The sequence below is a fragment of the Notolabrus celidotus genome, chromosome 18 (genome assembly GCF_009762535.1).
Source record: "Notolabrus celidotus isolate fNotCel1 chromosome 18, fNotCel1.pri, whole genome shotgun sequence".
Classification (NCBI taxonomy): domain Eukaryota; kingdom Metazoa; phylum Chordata; class Actinopteri; order Labriformes; family Labridae; genus Notolabrus; species Notolabrus celidotus.
The window spans coordinates 22433485-22451951 of record NC_048289.1 but is presented as its reverse complement, the minus strand read 5'-3'; the positions used below and the strand labels follow the sequence as shown (position 1 = coordinate 22451951).

Below are 18467 nucleotides of genomic sequence, written 5' to 3'. Positions count from 1 at the left end.
CAGTCTGATTTCTCTCGCCTTCCTCTCGTCTGCTGGAGGAATCGAGTCCTTTAGCGTTACTCAAACAACATTAATGAAAACGCTTCCCCGCTGATACAAAATTCATGTAGATTCATGCAGATCCTAAATCACATAAGATGCAGGGCGTTTCCACCTCCATATGAAGAAGACAGGCTGAGAGTGTATTTACAAACAACACGATATTTGAACACTGACACTGACATCAGTTTGTCTCTGTAATCCAGCCTATAGGATGAAAAATGACAAGGTTGTAAGTTCACCCGATTCTGTTTACTTATAAACTTTATTAATCGTGTTATATTGATTTTGATGATTTATTTATTTCAACTACTAGTTTTTATTATTTGTCTGTTTTCTTGATATTTTGAGTGCCTTTATCTACAATTGTATCCTTATCCTTTTTTTATTTATTCATTTTAACTTTTTATATATTCTTATCATTACTTTGATGCATTAACTTTTTTTTTTACTTTTAATTGTTTAAATTAAATATATTTGATCATGGTTAGTGTGCATTTGTCTCTACTTCATAATCCATTATTTTATTCATTTATTATTATTTTTTTCTTGATTCAATCACTGTAAAGCACTTTGAATCGCATCTGATTTGTATGAAAGGTGCTATATATTCTGATATTTTGATGGCATCCAAATTTGGTAGATCATCAGATAATTACTCGGGGTGGGCACCTGTTGCTTCATTTCTTCTTGGTTGACTTTCTGATGGACTGATTTTTGCTCTATATCACATTATTATCATTATTCATTTTTACGTATTTATTTTTCTTTAAAGTTTATTGTATAAATGATATTATTATTCTAATTATTATTCAAAAAAAAAAAGATTTATTATTTTACCTTTTTTTATTTTTTTTTGCATGTACAGTATTTATATATTCCTTTTTAGTATGTTTTTATTATTTTTCATTTATTTATTTTTACTTTTGGACCATGGACTCTTTTTTTAATGAAATATTTGTGCATGAGATCAGCCTTTGCGTCAAATTGGTTGCATTGTTGTTTTTGTGTTGTGTTGGCTGAGTCTAATAAAAATGTTTTTTAAAAAAAGCTGCTATATAGATTGTGGATTGTTTGACTGATGACTTTTGTTCTGAAATTCATGATATGTTGTCATCTTTTAGAATTCTGTGTTGTTTGTCTGAAACTTTGTTGGTACATGCTGCTGCCGCTCTTGGCCAGGACACACTTGTAAAAGAGATTCTTAATCTCAATGTGGTTTTCCTGGTTAAATACATTTAAATAAAATAATAAATACAAATATAAATAAAGCTTGATTGATTGATTGAATCTTAATTAATGAAGAGCATGAGTACAGAAATTTGTATCCCTAAATTTTAAATTCAAGTCTTTGCTTTCACTCAAATTAAGGTAACCCCATGTGCCCAAATTCTTGTGGACAGCCCTGCAATGATGTGTTTACAGAGGTGTTGATGCATTTCCCTCTGAGGCTTACCCCTGGCTCACAATCAACATTCCTGTTGGGAAATGAAGTGTGTACCTGCATGCTTTTAAACACTTCCTGGCACTAAACATATCTACCCTTTGCTAGGCAAAGAGGGTTGTGTGCTTCAGTTGATATGCTTTTCGAATTGGAACTTGAGATTGAGCAGAAAGCAGGGACAAATTATGCACAATTTCTCGTGCTACTTGCCTTTGAGCTCATCAGATACAAAAAGAAAGCAATCAATAACCCTTGCTGTTTTAAGGACATGTTTGAGGTCTGAGACTTTACATGATAAACCAAGCTATGAATGTTTTTAGTTATTAATGTTCACACAGCTAAAAAAAAACAAAAAACGCTTGTATGAACTTTTAGAAAGTGTTGCTTTTGTTTTCTTACCAAGGCGTCGAACACCAACGTGTCAAAGGTGTTACTGTCAGAGTTCTCCATCATGATGTTGAAGAGAGCATCCAGAGTGTCTTGAAGGAACTGGAATAACAGAGACATAACATGTTAATATTGATAGGGGAAGTCTGGGTCAGAGTTCAAACATGGGACAACTGCTTTCATTGCATTTTAAATTCAAACTGAGTCAAATTGACCAACATTTTTCTTCTTATAAGTATTTTTTCGTCACGTAAAGAACAACCACACATAAAAAAAATCCAACAACAAAATGAGATTTATCCTGCAAAAGCAAAAGAAACAAAAAAAGCACATGTCAACTGTCAAACCAAGTGAGGATCTCAGTAGGATGTTCACACAATTGTTCACCCAGAGTGGGAAGAAGAGTCAGCAGCACAGCAAACACCAACAGTATGTGCTGAAAAATACAGTATATCTCAATAAAGCGAATTATTTTGTACATTCTCAGGTCAGATAAGGGTATTCAATTCCTTGTGGTATTCAATTTTCCCAAATATTATGATAGCGAACACGTTCAATCTGAACCCACATAACCTGTATGGTTTAACTAACTGACAAGTGAGCTCCTACTCTGACAGCACTCCCCATTACACACCCTTTAGTGCTGGTAACAGGACCTATACAGTCCTGTGAAGACAGCAATAATTTCCCTGTCAGCAGTACATCAAGAAAACTCTAACTACATACACACTCTCCTTCTCTGGGAGAACATGCTCCATTTACCCAGCCAATTCTGAGGCAACGTGAAAACAGATGTAAAAGTGTCGGAAACAGAGATATCGTTCTATATACTGTGCTTGGTCTGTCATCTCAGGATGGATGAGATTCATCATGTAGAGACGAGAAACAAACACTGTTTCCAGATACAGGGTTTAAAGCACAATTCAGTCTGAGACAGGGCAGACGGCGAGGAAGAGACGTGGGAGGAGAAGCCTGTTCAGTCGGAAAATATTAAAAAACATTGCAGGAAAACCTTTTTGTGCATAATTTCTATTACACAGCATTGTGACGATGTAAACCCTGATGATTGATTTTTTTTTAATGAAAAGAGGAAAATGTTGCCTAATTAAACATCAACAGCATGAGAGCGCTTTTAAAGGTAATGCTGTAGTGATAATAATCCCTACCCCCCCGTGTTTTAATGAGCCGATCCAGCTGTGTCGTACACATCTATCAGACCTGATCAAACCTTGCAAGGGTTGAGGACATTCTCATATACCCTGTAATCCACCTGAACTCCAGCAAGCGCATGCAAAACTTTCCCCAGAGAGTGATTTATTCATCTGCCCCATGCTGAGCACTTAAAGGGCCGGCGTAATGCTCCTGACAGCAGGTCATCTCCTCCCCCGTCTGTACGCTGCGTGTGTTGCTGCTCACTGTAGACATTAAAAAAAAAGAAACTAGCAACCTGCTCTCCCTCTGACAGGCAATGAAATCATTTGTGAAACTGCTGCCAAGAACATTTGGCTTTCAAGAACACTTAAGATGTTGACTGCATTGTTTATGTCACCAGCTGTTAAGACTTTTTTTTTTGCTCATTGCCAAAAAAAAAATGAAACCCTTCTTCAAGGATACAAAAATCAAAAGATTGCCCCAGTTAAAGCTCCAGTGAGAAGTTTTTAGCAGGTAATGAAACAGACTGACATTAGATTTGATGACTCTACATGACCTGTAAATCAAAACCAGATCATCAGCAAAAAAAAAATTTAATTACTAAAAATAATGTTAAATCCTGCTGCTGGGTGTTTGTGTGTCTTAACTTCAATCTTACTGTCATCTATATTTTATTGTTTTTCTTTGCATCTTAAATAAAGTATGCAAAAACATGCTATTTTGTCCCTTTTGGCACACTGTAGTTAAGCCAGCACAGCATCTTCCTGCTTCCAGATGCCGCTATGATTTAAAATTATGACACTACTGTGCTTCTGAGACGCATATTCACTTTAAAAAAACTCCCAGTTGATGAGTTAAAAGGAATATGCACTTTGTGTCAGCTGGAATTAAAATGTACTTTGAGTCCAAGCTACAACTTTCGAGCTAAGCTAGTCAGACTGATGTCAGCATAACAAAAACTAACAGCACTGTTTTGAAGTGTGCGAATCACAACTGTCCTGTGAGTAAAACTATATCAAAGAAGTTATATACAGCGAAAGAACGGCAGTTGACTGCAGGTCAGTCAACATTGTGGAAGACTTCATTGCATTCATCTGCTGCCCAAATCAAGACGCTGGAAAGACTTTCTTTACATTGTTGGTATGGACTTAAAAATTGTTCTCTCAAAGAAAGTTATTATTTAAATTAAATAATTAATATTTAGTGCTTTTTGGCTCTGTTCTAAGTGCTCCTGGCCCTTCCATGTGCATACATGGAATGCCAAAGCCTCAGGCAGGGAGAGCACACCTCCCTCCTCTTTCATGTGCGTAGCATAGACTGTACATGGACGTAGTATCCGTGACGTCACCCATCTGTTCCTGAGCGCTGTTTTGAAGCAAATCGACGGCGGCAGCCATATTGGAAATGCGGGACTCAACCAGGTGGAGTGTGACGATAGAGAGATTAGCTACTTAGGGCCAAGACGTTTTTTGAACCAGGCTGTAAACATGTTTATTATTGCTGCAAAGATCGTCTTTTTTGAATTGGTGTCTATGTGGTTTCCGGTGTTTCTGCAGCCAGCCTCAAGTGGATTCTTGATGAATTGCAGTTTATAACACTTCCGCATGGGTTTCATATTTTGAGACCGGAGGTTGCCGCTTGGTGCGTACTTGAAAAGCCAAGGCAGGGAGAGCATCAGCAAAGACAAACAGGATACCAAAAAAGAACGGGCCCCAGTGACAACTCATACCTATAAGATCAGACACAGTGTGAAAAAGGAGGAGTTACGTTGGAGGCGAGACGCAAAGCGTTCTTCGTAGGAAGCAGGAAGTTTGCTAAATTTTTAAAATGCAAAATAATGGAATTTAAAGTGCAGTTAAAAATGTGATGACTCCCAATTACCTATTGAAATTAAGCTATTTATCAGATTAAAAAATGCACAATTTGACACCCCAACTTTAATGAGTATGAAATGATGAATTATTATTATTTATTAAATCATTTTCCTGCTGTTGTTTTTTGCCTGTGTGTAAAATAAATGCAAAATCCAATTTAAATATTTAAAATAACTGGTGGTACATTTTTTTTCTCTCACTTTATTACCTGAGTTTTGTTATAATAAAGCTCTTACCTTGACCACTTCACCACCCTCCACCTTCATCAGTTGACAGAGGTTCTGCTGCAGCAGGCTGGTGTTGGAGCGCCACTTCAGCAGGCCCAGGAGGTCAACTGAAAAAGAAATACTAATTATTATTACCACAAAGCATACCTGTACGTTTGCCCTACTGAAAAGTTCAAGTACAATGGGTGGAGAGATTAAGAGGCAGGAAGAAATTAAACTTGGGCTTAATTATTCTTTAAGATGCCCAAAAACACCTCAGCTTGTATATCTCACTGCTACTGCATTATTCATTCTATGAGGTCTCTCCCTTTAATCATGAACAATAAATTGAGGAACAGCATGATGAATCAGGATGCAATTAATTACACTCAAGGGACCCCTCATTCAGATCATCAAATTTGGGAGTTAATGATGCCCTCATGTCTATTTATCAAGGCATTGTATACATGCTACTGCGGCTGTGTGCACAACATTCAGACCTTTCCTCAGGACTAAAATACCATCTTTTAAAGGATATTATCCAGGTGGACATCGGTCAGTTTAGAAGCTAGTTTCACTGACAGTTATGATCTAGATGAGTTTAACAAACTGCCTGTGAAACATGTTTATGTGTTATTCTGACTCTGTCAAAGGAAGATCTGTCAAGTCTTAAGAAATACAACCTGGGGGGTAACTATCCCAGGGGATGTATCAGGGTTATCTTGTGTTGAGCATTTAGATAACAAAACTCTGTCACTGATGCATGATTATTTTTCTTTCCATTTAAATAGTGTCAAACCTTTCAGAGGAGCAAAAATAAATCCAGGCATAAAAAAAGTTAAACTATTTAAAAAGGAGTCACAAATCACAAAAAAAGTTAGAGCACAAGGAAGGGTCCTGGAATTCAAGCCTTCCAAGAAAAAGAAGTCATCCTCAAGTAAACATGGCTTCCTGTTGCCTAACCTGAAGCCACTCTCTCTATTTTGCCATGTCAGACCAGCTGTGTACGAGGGCAATCAAGCCTGGTGACAGTGTGATTGATGCCTATTATTTTAAAACCTGACAGCCCATCATAGTTCAGTCACATCACGACATCTAATGTACCAAGGATCCCCCCTCCTAGGAGAGAAAAATTGACAGTTAAGCGCCTCAGAGGGACAAACGGAATGAAATGGGAATAAATCAACAGGCAGACCAGGCTGCTAAAGGCCACACTGTGCGCAGCTTTTGGGAGTGTGAGACTGTGTGTGGGGGAGTATGGTCTGGGTAGTCATCACAAGGAAATGCTTTTAATAAATAATATCTGACCCATTGTCAGGTGTTAGTCTTTAGCGGACGGATGTCCCTGACCTCAGCCCTGACTTTGACTGGAGCAATGTTTGGAAGGTGGGCAAACAGTGCTCCAGTCAAAGTCCCAACCATCAATTAATACATTTTAACTTCACACACAGGACTTATATGACCCCTCGCAGACTCTTCAGCATGAAACTGAAGCCAACCCAAATTGCACTTTATGTCCACTAGGTGTAACTGGTACTTTTGACTACATGATATGGGAGTGTCCTGGTGTGGCCACCTTTTGGAATATGGTAAAGGTAAATTTGTCCCTGTTGTTACACGTGACTACTGGCTGTCCTAAAAGTCGCTAGAAGTCGATAAATGACATCATCACTTAATTTGCATAATTTAATTGTGATAGACGCTGCAGGAGAGACATGTAACGTTGAGGGAGAGACAAAAAGAGGTTAAAAACACCCTCAATATGTTGATAACTACACTTAGGAGCCTACAACAAATGAAAGTAAAACGTGAAATATTTCAACCATAACATTTTCTACATATTTATTGTATACAATCTTCATTAACAATCTAAATGGACCAAAAAGAGACCAGCGGTGTCTTCGTACATGCGTGATTTGCAGTCTGGATGCTGAGGGATGAACACCGCCTGCTCTGAATGCAGCCTAGGAGGGACACACGGCAGCATCCGCTGTTCGTTGATAAGAGTTAGAACGAAGTATGCTTTTACGTCAGTCTCAAAAAGTCTCCATTTAACACCAGAAAAAGTCGCTAGATTTGTTGCTAGTCGCTTTTATGAAAAAGAGTTGATAGAGGGGTCTGAAAACTTTCTAAATATAGCGAAAAAGTCACTAAGTTGGTAACACTGATTTCAACACCGCTTGACTGCTTGCGTAAGCTGTAGTGAACAGGATACTATATTCAGAGTTTTACTTTGAAATATGGCCTGATTTCCCTCTAGAATTTCATTGTCATCTTTCAGTTCAGTTTCTGATTTAACAAGATGGTGTGAAATGTTAAGTATCCTATGTTTATACCACTAAACCAACCCTGGAATACAGTGATTTTAATTGATCTATATCTACAAAGACCTGCATTTAGAAATCATTTCAGCTTTCCATCCTTAGTGTTTTACCCTCATGTTATGTGTGTTTCTCTGGAACAGCAATAATGTTCCTGGGTCAGTTTGACCCGGGGCATATTCAATTATCCAAAAGTGTCAGAAACCCAAAAAATCCCAATACACATTGTTTTTAAATCTCATTTTTAACTCCATTACTAACCATTTAAATCAAGATTTGGTCCCTTTGTGTGTTCTTTAATTCTCATAGATCATGGTTCAATGAGGATAACTCACTCGTTTTTCATTTAAATTAATGTTAAAACTTTTTAAAATGTACATTGGAAAGACCTAAATATAAAAACAATAATTTTATTTGAATTTTTTTTTTTTTCTATTAAGTGATTTTGATAAATTAACACAACACCTCTTCTGTCACATGCTGCCCTGATTTGAATGCTGCATTTAGCTGGTTTGGAAGCACATATTACCCAAAATAGACTTTAAAAAGGGTCAATTTGACCCGCAACAGAACAGGAGGGTTAAAGGAAAATAACCACTGAGTGAATACTGTGAATTGATTTTGCAGGAAAATGTTAAAGCATAAATGAAAGCTGGGGAATAATCAAGGTTTAATTTTGTCATTGCCAACACACCTCCTAATGCAAAATGACTTCACATCAACATTTAAATGTCTGTTTACAGTGCATCCTTCCTGCTACAAGCTTTTCTGGTCCTAATAGCTTTTCTTTAATACCAACAGCCTTGTATTTGGTTATGAATTTTAAAAACGCAGGCTTTTTTTCCACCAGCATGATGCAACAGCTGCGTCACGTTTTTTATTATTAAATATTTTTCTCCTTCCAGCCAAGGTTGGAACAGGATGTTCATACATCTTTCACACAGCCAGCTCCTCTCCCTGCTCGGCTGTCATGAGATCTCTGCTTCTCCTGCAGCCTCCGTTTAGAGAAGCACACAGCAAATACCCTGGGACGAGCCAGCAGCCACTTCACACCAGCTCCCTGTGCTGGGAGACCGCATGCATATATCCAGCTTAATTAAAAAGAGCGTTTCATCTCAGATGTGGGGATCAGGGATGAGGTGTCATGTGTGTGGTACAAGAAGTCTGTTGCAAAGGGGGCATTCTCTTTTGCCTGCGAGTTAGTCATCAGGGGAGACGTGTTGGAGATAGCCAGTGAGGCTGCAAGGAATGTAACCAAGCAGATGGTGGTGAGCTGTTTAGGGGAGGCTTCATGTTGAGCTGCAACAAGCTGAGCTGCCACCAGATGAGCTGAAGCTAGCTGAGCTGCCACTAGAATTAGCTTTACTTGTGTCTAGTCAAGGGCACCTTTGACGTACTAAGCCAGGCCGTAAAAAAATGACAACAACTGTTACAAGCTACTGCAGCATCAACTAGAGATATAAATAAAGACACCAGCTAGCCGAGCATTAGAGGAAGCGGGCTGGATGTCTCAGGACTGGAAACACAAGGCTGGGTAAGCCCTCCTACGCCAGTCTAGCCTTACTTGCTCGTGAGCAATAAGGACAGGTTTTGTTTTCAGTTCAGTTTTTTTGATATGTTGGTCTCAACAAAAGTTAATAACTGTTGTCCCCAAAAGTTCATGGGTGTGAGTCGGATGTCGAGTCTCTTGGCATCTTCTTAGCTGCTGCCATTCACCTGAGTCTTCTTGTGATGTCATTTAAAAGAAAGAAAGCATCCACTCTGTGCACACCTTTAGGAGCAGTCTGTTCAACACCATAAGCAAAGACCAGTGACTTTCTAACCTGACTGAAACATTATTTTTTCCCCCCGAGAGAACAGCTTCAAAACAATGTACAAAAAAAAATAAAAGAATAAAAATAGAAGAGGAACCTTGGACTTGCTTATCACAGTTAGTAGAATACAGACTATAAAAATAATGTTTCAAGGGGATGTTTTGCACTGGTATCCAAGGGGGGCTCTGTATTGTCCATTTAACGGAGCAGAGGTATATTCAGTATCAGCAAGGACAAATGCCAATTTCACATTTTTACAGTTGATTACTAGTTTCATATAAAGTGACTCAAGTGGCACTTTCAAGAACCCCAGGTACTATCCACCATTTTTATTTCTCTCTTGATAAATTTCAGGCGACTCTAGGGATGTAAGAGTATATCACAAGACAGTAAAAAAATCGGTACAAATAAGGGTGGATTAAAATCGATTCAAAAAAAAATTGTATTGCAATATTATTTTTAAACAGTAGAGGGCGCTATCTGCATTCCACTCCGCTTGTTCAACATCATTAAGTCTCTTGTGCTGCTGTCTCGTCACTCGCTGAGTTGAGCATAACAGACATGGCGGCAGCAGGTGAAGACCTAGCAGTTCAGGATGCACCATTGTGTTGCAAGTCGAAGGTATGGCAGCTTTTTGGCTTTCCCTGATATTCCTTAAAAAAACATGTAAATTCCAAGCCAGGAACATAAGCTGCACTTTTTTTTATTTGAAGAGATTTACCTTATTAGTTTTAATATTTAATACTTTCATTTGGGAATCGTTCACTTTCCATTTCTATATAATTGTTCTGAAATTTTCTAACAAGGTCATTTTTAGGTATTTTTGCAAGGGACTAAAAAGCAGTGAGCAGTGATTCGAATCAAATCATGGCTTCAGCGGATCCTTACATCCCTAGGCCAGGGGTTAAAGAACTTTTTGGAGCCAGGGACCCCTTACAGGTGAGAAAATTGTAACGGATTAAGTAAATTATGTGTCATAATCAAAAGCTGCAGCTTAGTTCTGGTTCTGTTTGCTTGAGTTTGGTTCTGGTTCTGTTTGCTTGAGTTTGGTTCTGGTTCTGTTTGCTTGAGTTTGGTTCTGGTTCTGGTTCTGTTTGCTTGAGTTCGGTTCTGGTTCGGTTCTGGTACAATTCGGGTTCAGTTCTGGTTCGGTTCTGGTCCAGTTCTTGTTCGGCTCTGGTTCGGTTCTGGTACGGTTCAGTTCTTGTTCGGCTCTGGTACGGTTCAGGTTCAGTTCTGGTACGGTTCTGGTTCGGGTCTGGTTTGGTTCTGGTTCGGTCCTGTTCTGGTTCGGTTCTGGTACGGAACGTTTTGGTTCCGGTACGGTACTGGTTCAGTTCTAGTACGGTTCTGGTTTGGTTCTGTTTCAGTTCTGGTTCGGTCCTGTTCTTGTTCGGTTCTGGTACGGTTCAGTTCGGTTCTTGTTAAGTTCTGGTTCGGTTCTGGTTCGGTTCTGGTACGGTTCGGTTCTTGTTCGGTTATGGTACGGATCGGGTTCAGTTCTGGTTCGGTTATGGTCCAGTTCAGGTTCAGTTCTGGTTCGGTTCTAGTTCGGTTCTGGTTCGGTTCTGGTTCGGTTCTGGTACGGTTCGGTTCTTGTTCGGTTCTGTTACGGTTCTGGTTCAGTTCTGGTTCGGTCCTGTTCTGGTTCGTTTCTGGTACGGAACGTTTTGGTTCTGTTATGGTTTGGGTTCAGTTCTGGTACGGTTCTGGTTCGGTTCTGGTTCGGTTCTGGTTCAGTTCTGGTTCGGTCCTGTTCTTGCTCGGTTCTGGTACGGTTCGGTTCGGTTCGGTTCTGGTTCGGTTCTGGTTCGGTTCTGGTTCGGTTCTGGAACGGTTCGGTTCTTGTTCGGTTCTGGTACGGTTCGGGTTCAAATCTGGTACGGTTCTGGTTCGGTTCTGGTTCGGGTCTGGATCGCTTCTGGTTCGGTTTGCTTGAGTTTGGTTCTGGTTCTGTTGGCTTAGTCCTTAATCCTAACCCTAACCCTAATCCTAAACCCTAACCCTAACCCTAATCCTAATCCTAACCCTAACCCTAAACCCTTACCCTAATCCTAACCCTAACCCTAACCCTTATCCTAACCCTAACCCTAACCCTAACTCTAACCCTAACCCTAACCCTAATCCTAACCCTAACCCTAACCCTAATCCTAACCCTAACCCTAACCCTAACCCTAATCCTAACCCTAACCTTAACCCTAATCCTAATCCTAACCCTAACCCTAATCCTAACCCTAACCCTAATCCTAACCCTAACCCTAATCCTAATCCTAACCCGAACCCTAACCCTAACCCTAACCCTAATCATAACCCTAACCATAACCCTAATCCTAACCCTAATCCTAACCCTAACCCTAACCCTAATCCTAACCCTAATCCTAACCCTAACCCTAACCCTAACCCTAATCCTAAACCCTAACCCTAACCCTAATCATAACCCTAATCCTAACCCTAATCCTAACCCTAACCCTAATCCTAACCCTAATCCTAACCCTAATCATAACCCTAATCCTAACCCTAATCCTAACCCTAACCCTAAACCCTAACCCTTACCCTAACCCTAATCCTAACCCTAACCCTAACCCTAACCCTAACTCTAACCCTAACTCTAACCCTAACCCTAACCCTAACTCTAACCATAACCCTAATCGTAACCCCAACCCTGATCATAACCCTAACCCTAATCCTAACCCTAATCCTAATCCTAATCCTAACCCTAATCCTAACCCTAACCCTAACCCTAACCCTTATCCTAACCCTAATCCTAATCCTAATCCTAACCCTAACCCTAAACCCTAACCCTAACCCTAACCCTTATCCTAACCCTAACCCTAATCCTAATCCTAATCCTAACCCTAACCCTAACCCTAAACCCTAACCCTAACCCTAACCCTTATCCTAACCCTAACCCTAATCCTAATCCTAATCCTAACCCTAACCCTAACCCTAACCCTAACCCTAACCCTAATCCTAACCCTAACCCTAACCCTAATCCTAACCCTAACCCTAATCCTAACCCTAACCCTAACCCTAATCCTAACCCTAATCCTAACCCTAATCCTAACCCTAACCCTAACCCCCCTAACCCTAACCCTAATCATAACCCTAATCCTAACCCTAACCCTAATCCTAACCCTAACCCTAATCCTAACCCTAATCATAACCCTAATCCTAACCCTAATCCTAACCCTAACCCTAATCATAACCCTTATCATAATCCTAATCATAACCCTAACCCTAACCCTAACCCTAATCATAACCCTAACCCTAACCCTAACCCTAATCCTAACCCTAACCCTAATCCTAACCCTAACCCTAACCTTAACCCTAATCCTAACCCTAACCCTAAACCCTAACCCTAACCCTAATCCTAACCCTAACCCTAACTCTAATCCTAACCCTAACCATGACCCTAATCCTAACCCTAACCCTAAACCCTAACCCTTACCCTAACCCTAATCCTAACCCTAACCCTAACCCTAACTCTAATCCTAACCCTAACCCTAATCCTAACCCTAACCCTAATCATAACTCTAACCCTAACCCTAACTCTAACCATAACCCTAATCTTAACCCCAACCCTGATCATAACCCTAACTCTAATCTTAACCCTAACCCTAATCTTAACCCTAACCCTAATAATAACCCTAACCCTTATCATAAGCTTAAACCTAACCCTAATCCTAATCATAACCCTAATCCTAACCCTAACCCTAATCCTAATCCTAACCCTAACCCTAATCCTAACCCTAACCCTAACCCTTATCCTAACCCTAACCCTAATCCTAACCCTAACCCTAAACCCTAACCCCAATCCTAACCCTAACCCTAACCCTAACTCTAATCCTAACCCTGACCCTAATCCTTACCCTAACCCTAATCCTAACCCTAATCATAACCCTAATGCTAACCCTTACCCTAATCCTAACCCTAATCCTAACCGTAAACCTACCCCTAACCCTAATCCTAACCCTAATCCTAATCCTAACTCTAATCACAACCCTAACCCTATTCATAAACCTAACCCTAATCAAAACCCTAACCCTAATCATAACCCTAACCCTAATCCTAACCCTAATCATAACCCTGACCCTAATCCTAACTCTAACCCTAATAACGTCAAAGGATTTTCAACACAAACCATTAGTTTTTTCAAAGTTAAGGTGAAATATACGGCTACAAAAGATCCTAAATTAAGAGCCGTTCGGGAGTAGAAAGAGCCGGCTCTTCTTTGGGAGCCGAGTCAAAAGAGCCGGCTCTCTGAAAAGAGCCGAACTTGCCATCACTAAAGCACATGCTTACTACCATTTGCACTTTAGTTGCCCTTGGAACTATTTGTATTGTAGAACGTATCAATGTAAATACTTCAGACCTGTACCATAGTGATAAACAGATCTTCAATTTGAATCAAGTAAATACCACTTGTATACTTTAAAACAGAGGGTCATTGCATTCCTTGTGGACTCAACATGACAGCATTTATACTTTTCAAGTAATGGATCTTAAACGCTTTAAGAAAATTAACACTAGCAAGTCTCACATATCCCTTCGAGCCACTAAATGGTATCATAACAATGGTGTAGTTGCTGTTTTGTAATGACACAGCACAATTTTATAATTTATTAGAAATGTATTCAAATTATTTCACAGACCCCCACGCTATGGTTCCCGGACCCCCAGGGGTCCCAGGACCCCACTTTGGGAACAACTGCCCTAGGCAACACATTTAATTATAAGGCTGGAGATATACTTGCTGTTAACTACCAGTCTTGATTTGTTGCATTGGTTGTACATGTTCTCACATGAAAAGCAGAGGTAGTGTGGAGGCAGAGGGGATGTGACAGTCAGACAAGCAGCAGGGACAACAATGGCGGAAAGCTTGAAAGAGAAGCTGATGGATCAAGTCAGCTGTTCTACAAATCTGTACAATGCATCTATGTCTTGAAGTTGGGTCTCTGTTCATAATTTGACATAGAGTGGTCTAGACCTCCTATGTTTGCAAAAACGTCCTGAGATAACATTTGTTGTGATTTGGCGCTATACAAATAAAGATTGATTGATTGATTGATCTATGCCAATGAACGGCAACAAACATGCTTGTCTATTGTATTGGTGAATGTGGAAACCTGCAGAATTACATGGTAACAAGTCTGGGACTGTTACGGAGGAAAATGTTGTAAATACTGAGTTGGGGGGGCGGTGCTTACGGTGTGTTCTGTCCATCAGACATCAGTCGCCTGAGCTGGGTCAAGAACACCGACAACCTCAGTGACTTCTTCCTTATCTCTGGTTTACATTCCTTAAATCCAGTAGTTGAATACAGCCTGAGCTCTCTGGTGTGCCCTCTAGAGGTATCCTCCAGTAAGACACAAAGTGCGTAGTCAAGTAAGTATACAATACTTGTACGCATACACAGTCAGTTGTGTATGCGAACTCGAGATTAAACAGCAGGTATATCTAAAGCCTTACTCATTGAAATTGTACAATGAGTTTAAGAGGGATAGATTGAGTGACATAGTGAGTGAAAGAGCTGTTTGGGTCAGAGCTTTAAAGAACTTCATGGTTTTAATAAAAACAGAGAGGCTCCAGTACAGCCAGAGTCAGATCCACTCTGCTTCCTTTATTAAAAGAACTCAAACCTTTTCCTGGAGCTTTGGCGTGGGATGATATATCCCTGGGGACACACATCTCCCCCCTCACACACACACACACACACTCCTACCTCTCTGTTTAATCAAACTCAGTGTGCAGTGACGAGGCAGTCTGATCCCCGAGCACCTATTGGGGCCTTGCAAATTACCACCACAAAGTTCCAGGTTAACATCAGCAGAGGAGCTGCTCTGTGAGGACTGAACGTGGCACCATGACACACTGCTTCGAAATGGAGATTTCTTCTTATTTGTTACATATTGTTCATACGCAGCTTAGATTAGAGACTGAGAGACTAGCATTACTTAGCCTACTTTAGTGTAATTAGTGTGGGCAGGTTCTGCTTCTGTACAGAGACTCCTCATCAGCTGACATTGTGTCTACTGGCGCACACACGACTGTATTTAAATGACAACTTACACTGCAGACTAAATCTAATAAACCTTAAAAGGAACAGAACTGTGACGCCCCCTCTTTCACATTACACAAGCAAGCACTGCTTTAATGACAAAACTCTCCTGGGATCCACAGTGACCTCATCACTGAAGCTAAATTGACATTTATTGTTACAGAGCAACAAAACCAAACTTCAACCTCTTCCACAATCCAATGCAGGTATGTCTTGACAGCAAAGACGTACCTCTGGGTCGTGTAAGGACTCCACATTGGTATGGTAGCAGGTAGAGAGAGGATTTCTATTCAACATCGATGCAGACAGAAAGCTTCTGCTTTTCTTTAAAGTTACTGTCAGGTGAAAATCCTGTTTTGAAAATGTCAGCAAATCAAGATCTCAACTATAAGTTTTTTGCTCTTGATACAAAAACTGCTGAAAAGTTTCATAAGTGCAAAAAAAAAAACTTTCACAACTCCAGACATTCATATTGAGAAAGCAGAGATGCTAAGCCCAACTACCTGAGGTGAATAAGATCTCACGCTGGGTCCTTCATAAAGCTTTTAATTACATCCATTTAATGTGATGAAAAGGTCTCAGTTACTTTAAAGCAAGGGTGTCAAACTCATTTCAGTTCAGGGGCCACACACAGCCCAATTTGATCTCAAGTGGGCCAGAACTGGGGGCACCTTTGGCCTAGCGGTCTAAGCGTGCACCCCATGTACAGAGGCTATAGCCCTCATCACAAAGGTCGCAGAATCGATTCCAGCATCTGTCATTTACTGCATGTCCTCCCCCACTCTCTGCTCCCCGCATTTTCTGTCTCTCTTCAGCTGTCCTGTCCATTAAAGGCAGAAATGCCCCAAAAAAAAAAAACTTAAAAAAAAAAAAAAAAGGGCTGGAATTGTAAAATAATAACTCACTTACCTTTAAAGAAAGACAAGTCCAAATTTTAACACACAGTGTTATGTTTACAGCAAAACAACAGATTGATTCTAATAATGAAGAAGGTTAAGTTGACTATTATGGACCCCCCCAGCTCCAGCATGAACAGTTTGCTTGCTGGACAGTGTTCTCTACTGGGTTATGCAAACTGTAAATATTATTTTTCCTCACTTTGAGAAAAAAAAGTACCGGAGCGCCATTCAGGTGCACTCGGTAAGCTGTTTGATTGTAGGACAAATTTGAAACAGCAATTACTTTAATTACTGTAATTTTTTCACTTTGCAAAGTCATCCCGCAGGCCAGATTGGAACCTCTGGCTGGTCGGTTCTGGCCCACGGGCCGTTTGTTTGACACCCCTACTTTAAAGCAGCATGTCTATCTATTCCAAATGAAGGTCTTATTCTCAAAGTTTGGACATTCGTCTTCTCTGTGATATTAGATTTGCACATACTACATCAATTGCTGGGATGTAGGAACCTTTCAAAACTGCTAAATATTTGGGACCCCCTCTAAAATGAGATGACACATCTCAAGGAGTTTATCCTGATAAATACTCTTCTTCTTCTTCTTCTTCTTCTTCTTCTTCTTCTTCTTCTTCTTCTTCTTCTTCTTCTTCTTCTTCTTCTTCTTCTTCTTCTTCTTCTTCTTCTTCTTCTTCTTCTTCTTCTTCTTCTTCTTCTTCTTCTTCTTCTTCTTCTTCTTCTTCTTCTTCTTCTTCTTCTTCTTCTTCTTCTTCTTCTAAATAGAGTCTAATAAAGTCATTACTCCAATTACCAGTTGCAAGCATTGACTGTATATAAAGATGGATACCATGCTTAAACCTCATCCCACTACCCAAAAAGTGAGGCCATAATACTCCTAGGCTAATTGCGGATTTGGGGCAAGAGGCTCAGCAATATGGATCTGCTCTCAGAGCCATGGTATTGATGCTCTGCCACTTAGGCCAACCAAAGCACAGTTCATTCATCTTCAGAGCTGTCAATCAGAATGGAGCTACACATTTTTTTTAGGATTGAATAGCTAATTAAAATGAAAGTTCTCAAAAATAATTTATATTGGGAGGTGAATCAGCATTATAAGAACTAGCTTTGATAAAAGAAACCGTTTTTGGAAAAAAAATAATTTTTGACGTGTATTTTGATTTTAAAGTTTGGCGAATGTTCCATCTGTTAACATTGAGGAGGCCGGCTTTGTGACCCACTGTAGACAGCAGCACTCAATCTTTTGTCTCTGCTTTTGACAATCTGTAATGTCATCCATCTTTTATAAGAGTCCTTGGTCTCCTGGATCAACTATCAATCAATCAATCAATCTTTATTTATATAGCCCCAAATCTCAACCAACGATATCTCAAGACACTTTTTCAAACAGATTAGGTCTAGACTGTACTGTATGTTATATTATTAGCAAAGACCCAACATCGAGACAGGATAAAATCCAGTCCCATCTTACAGACAGAACTCAGTCTGATCTCAACCTAATCCTAAACCTCACAACATTTAGCAAGTTATAGCGTCAAGGACAAACTTCCTTTTAACAGGCAGAAACCTTGAGCAGAACCAGACTAATGTTAGACAGCCATCTGCTGAGACCGAGTTGGGGTTGGAAAGAGGGATAGAAGGAGATGAAGAGAGAGAGATGATAGTGGTGAGACTGATAGACTCACTGTATTTGCCATGTTTGAGAGTACACAGTCGTTAAGGGAACTGACCCATTACACGAGGGACATTTCTGGTGCACTCACTCTCAAGTTTACCACAAGATTAAGTGGTCTCGAGATAATACGCTAAAAACTTCAGGGTGGTTTTCAACCTCACTGAGGGTCGTCTTCGATTCCTCATGATGAAGTTTTTTCTGACGGAATCCTGCCGTGTTAACATAACCAACAGAAATCCATGAGAATAAGATCAGGTGTGATATAGTTGGAACAAAGTTACGTTATCCTTGACTTTACATGTGATGTTGTAATTTAATAGACCCCTCGTCATACCTTATTGATATTTCCTGAAGCGAGGATTTACGGCTTCAAAAGGATTATATCATAATTAGCAACTGATTCAAGGTTGAAGCAGTTTCTTTCGCAAGAATGTAGAGGAATTATTCAGTGAGTGTTCTGACAGTCCTAAAAGGATACAAGTGCTGGACCACAAACACAACATTGATTTGCATCATCAGTTCACTCAGATTATTTCCTTCCTCCCTGCCCTTGCTCGACTATTTAACATTTTCTCTGCGTTACCGTGAA

At 40.0% G+C, this 18467-nt stretch overlaps 1 protein-coding gene across 1 annotated transcript in view; it reads right to left on the bottom strand.

The window, feature by feature from the left end:
• Window positions 1-18467, bottom strand: part of dock1 (dedicator of cytokinesis 1) — a 303695-nt gene that overhangs the window by 216555 nt on the left and 68673 nt on the right. Inside the window, exons 19-20 of the mRNA XM_034707590.1 lie at window positions 5133-5230; window positions 1883-1972 (exon numbers count right to left, since the gene is read on the bottom strand). Of these exons, the coding sequence (XP_034563481.1) occupies window positions 1883-1972; window positions 5133-5230 (188 nt within the window). The remainder of the gene's footprint in view (window positions 1-1882; window positions 1973-5132; window positions 5231-18467) is intronic.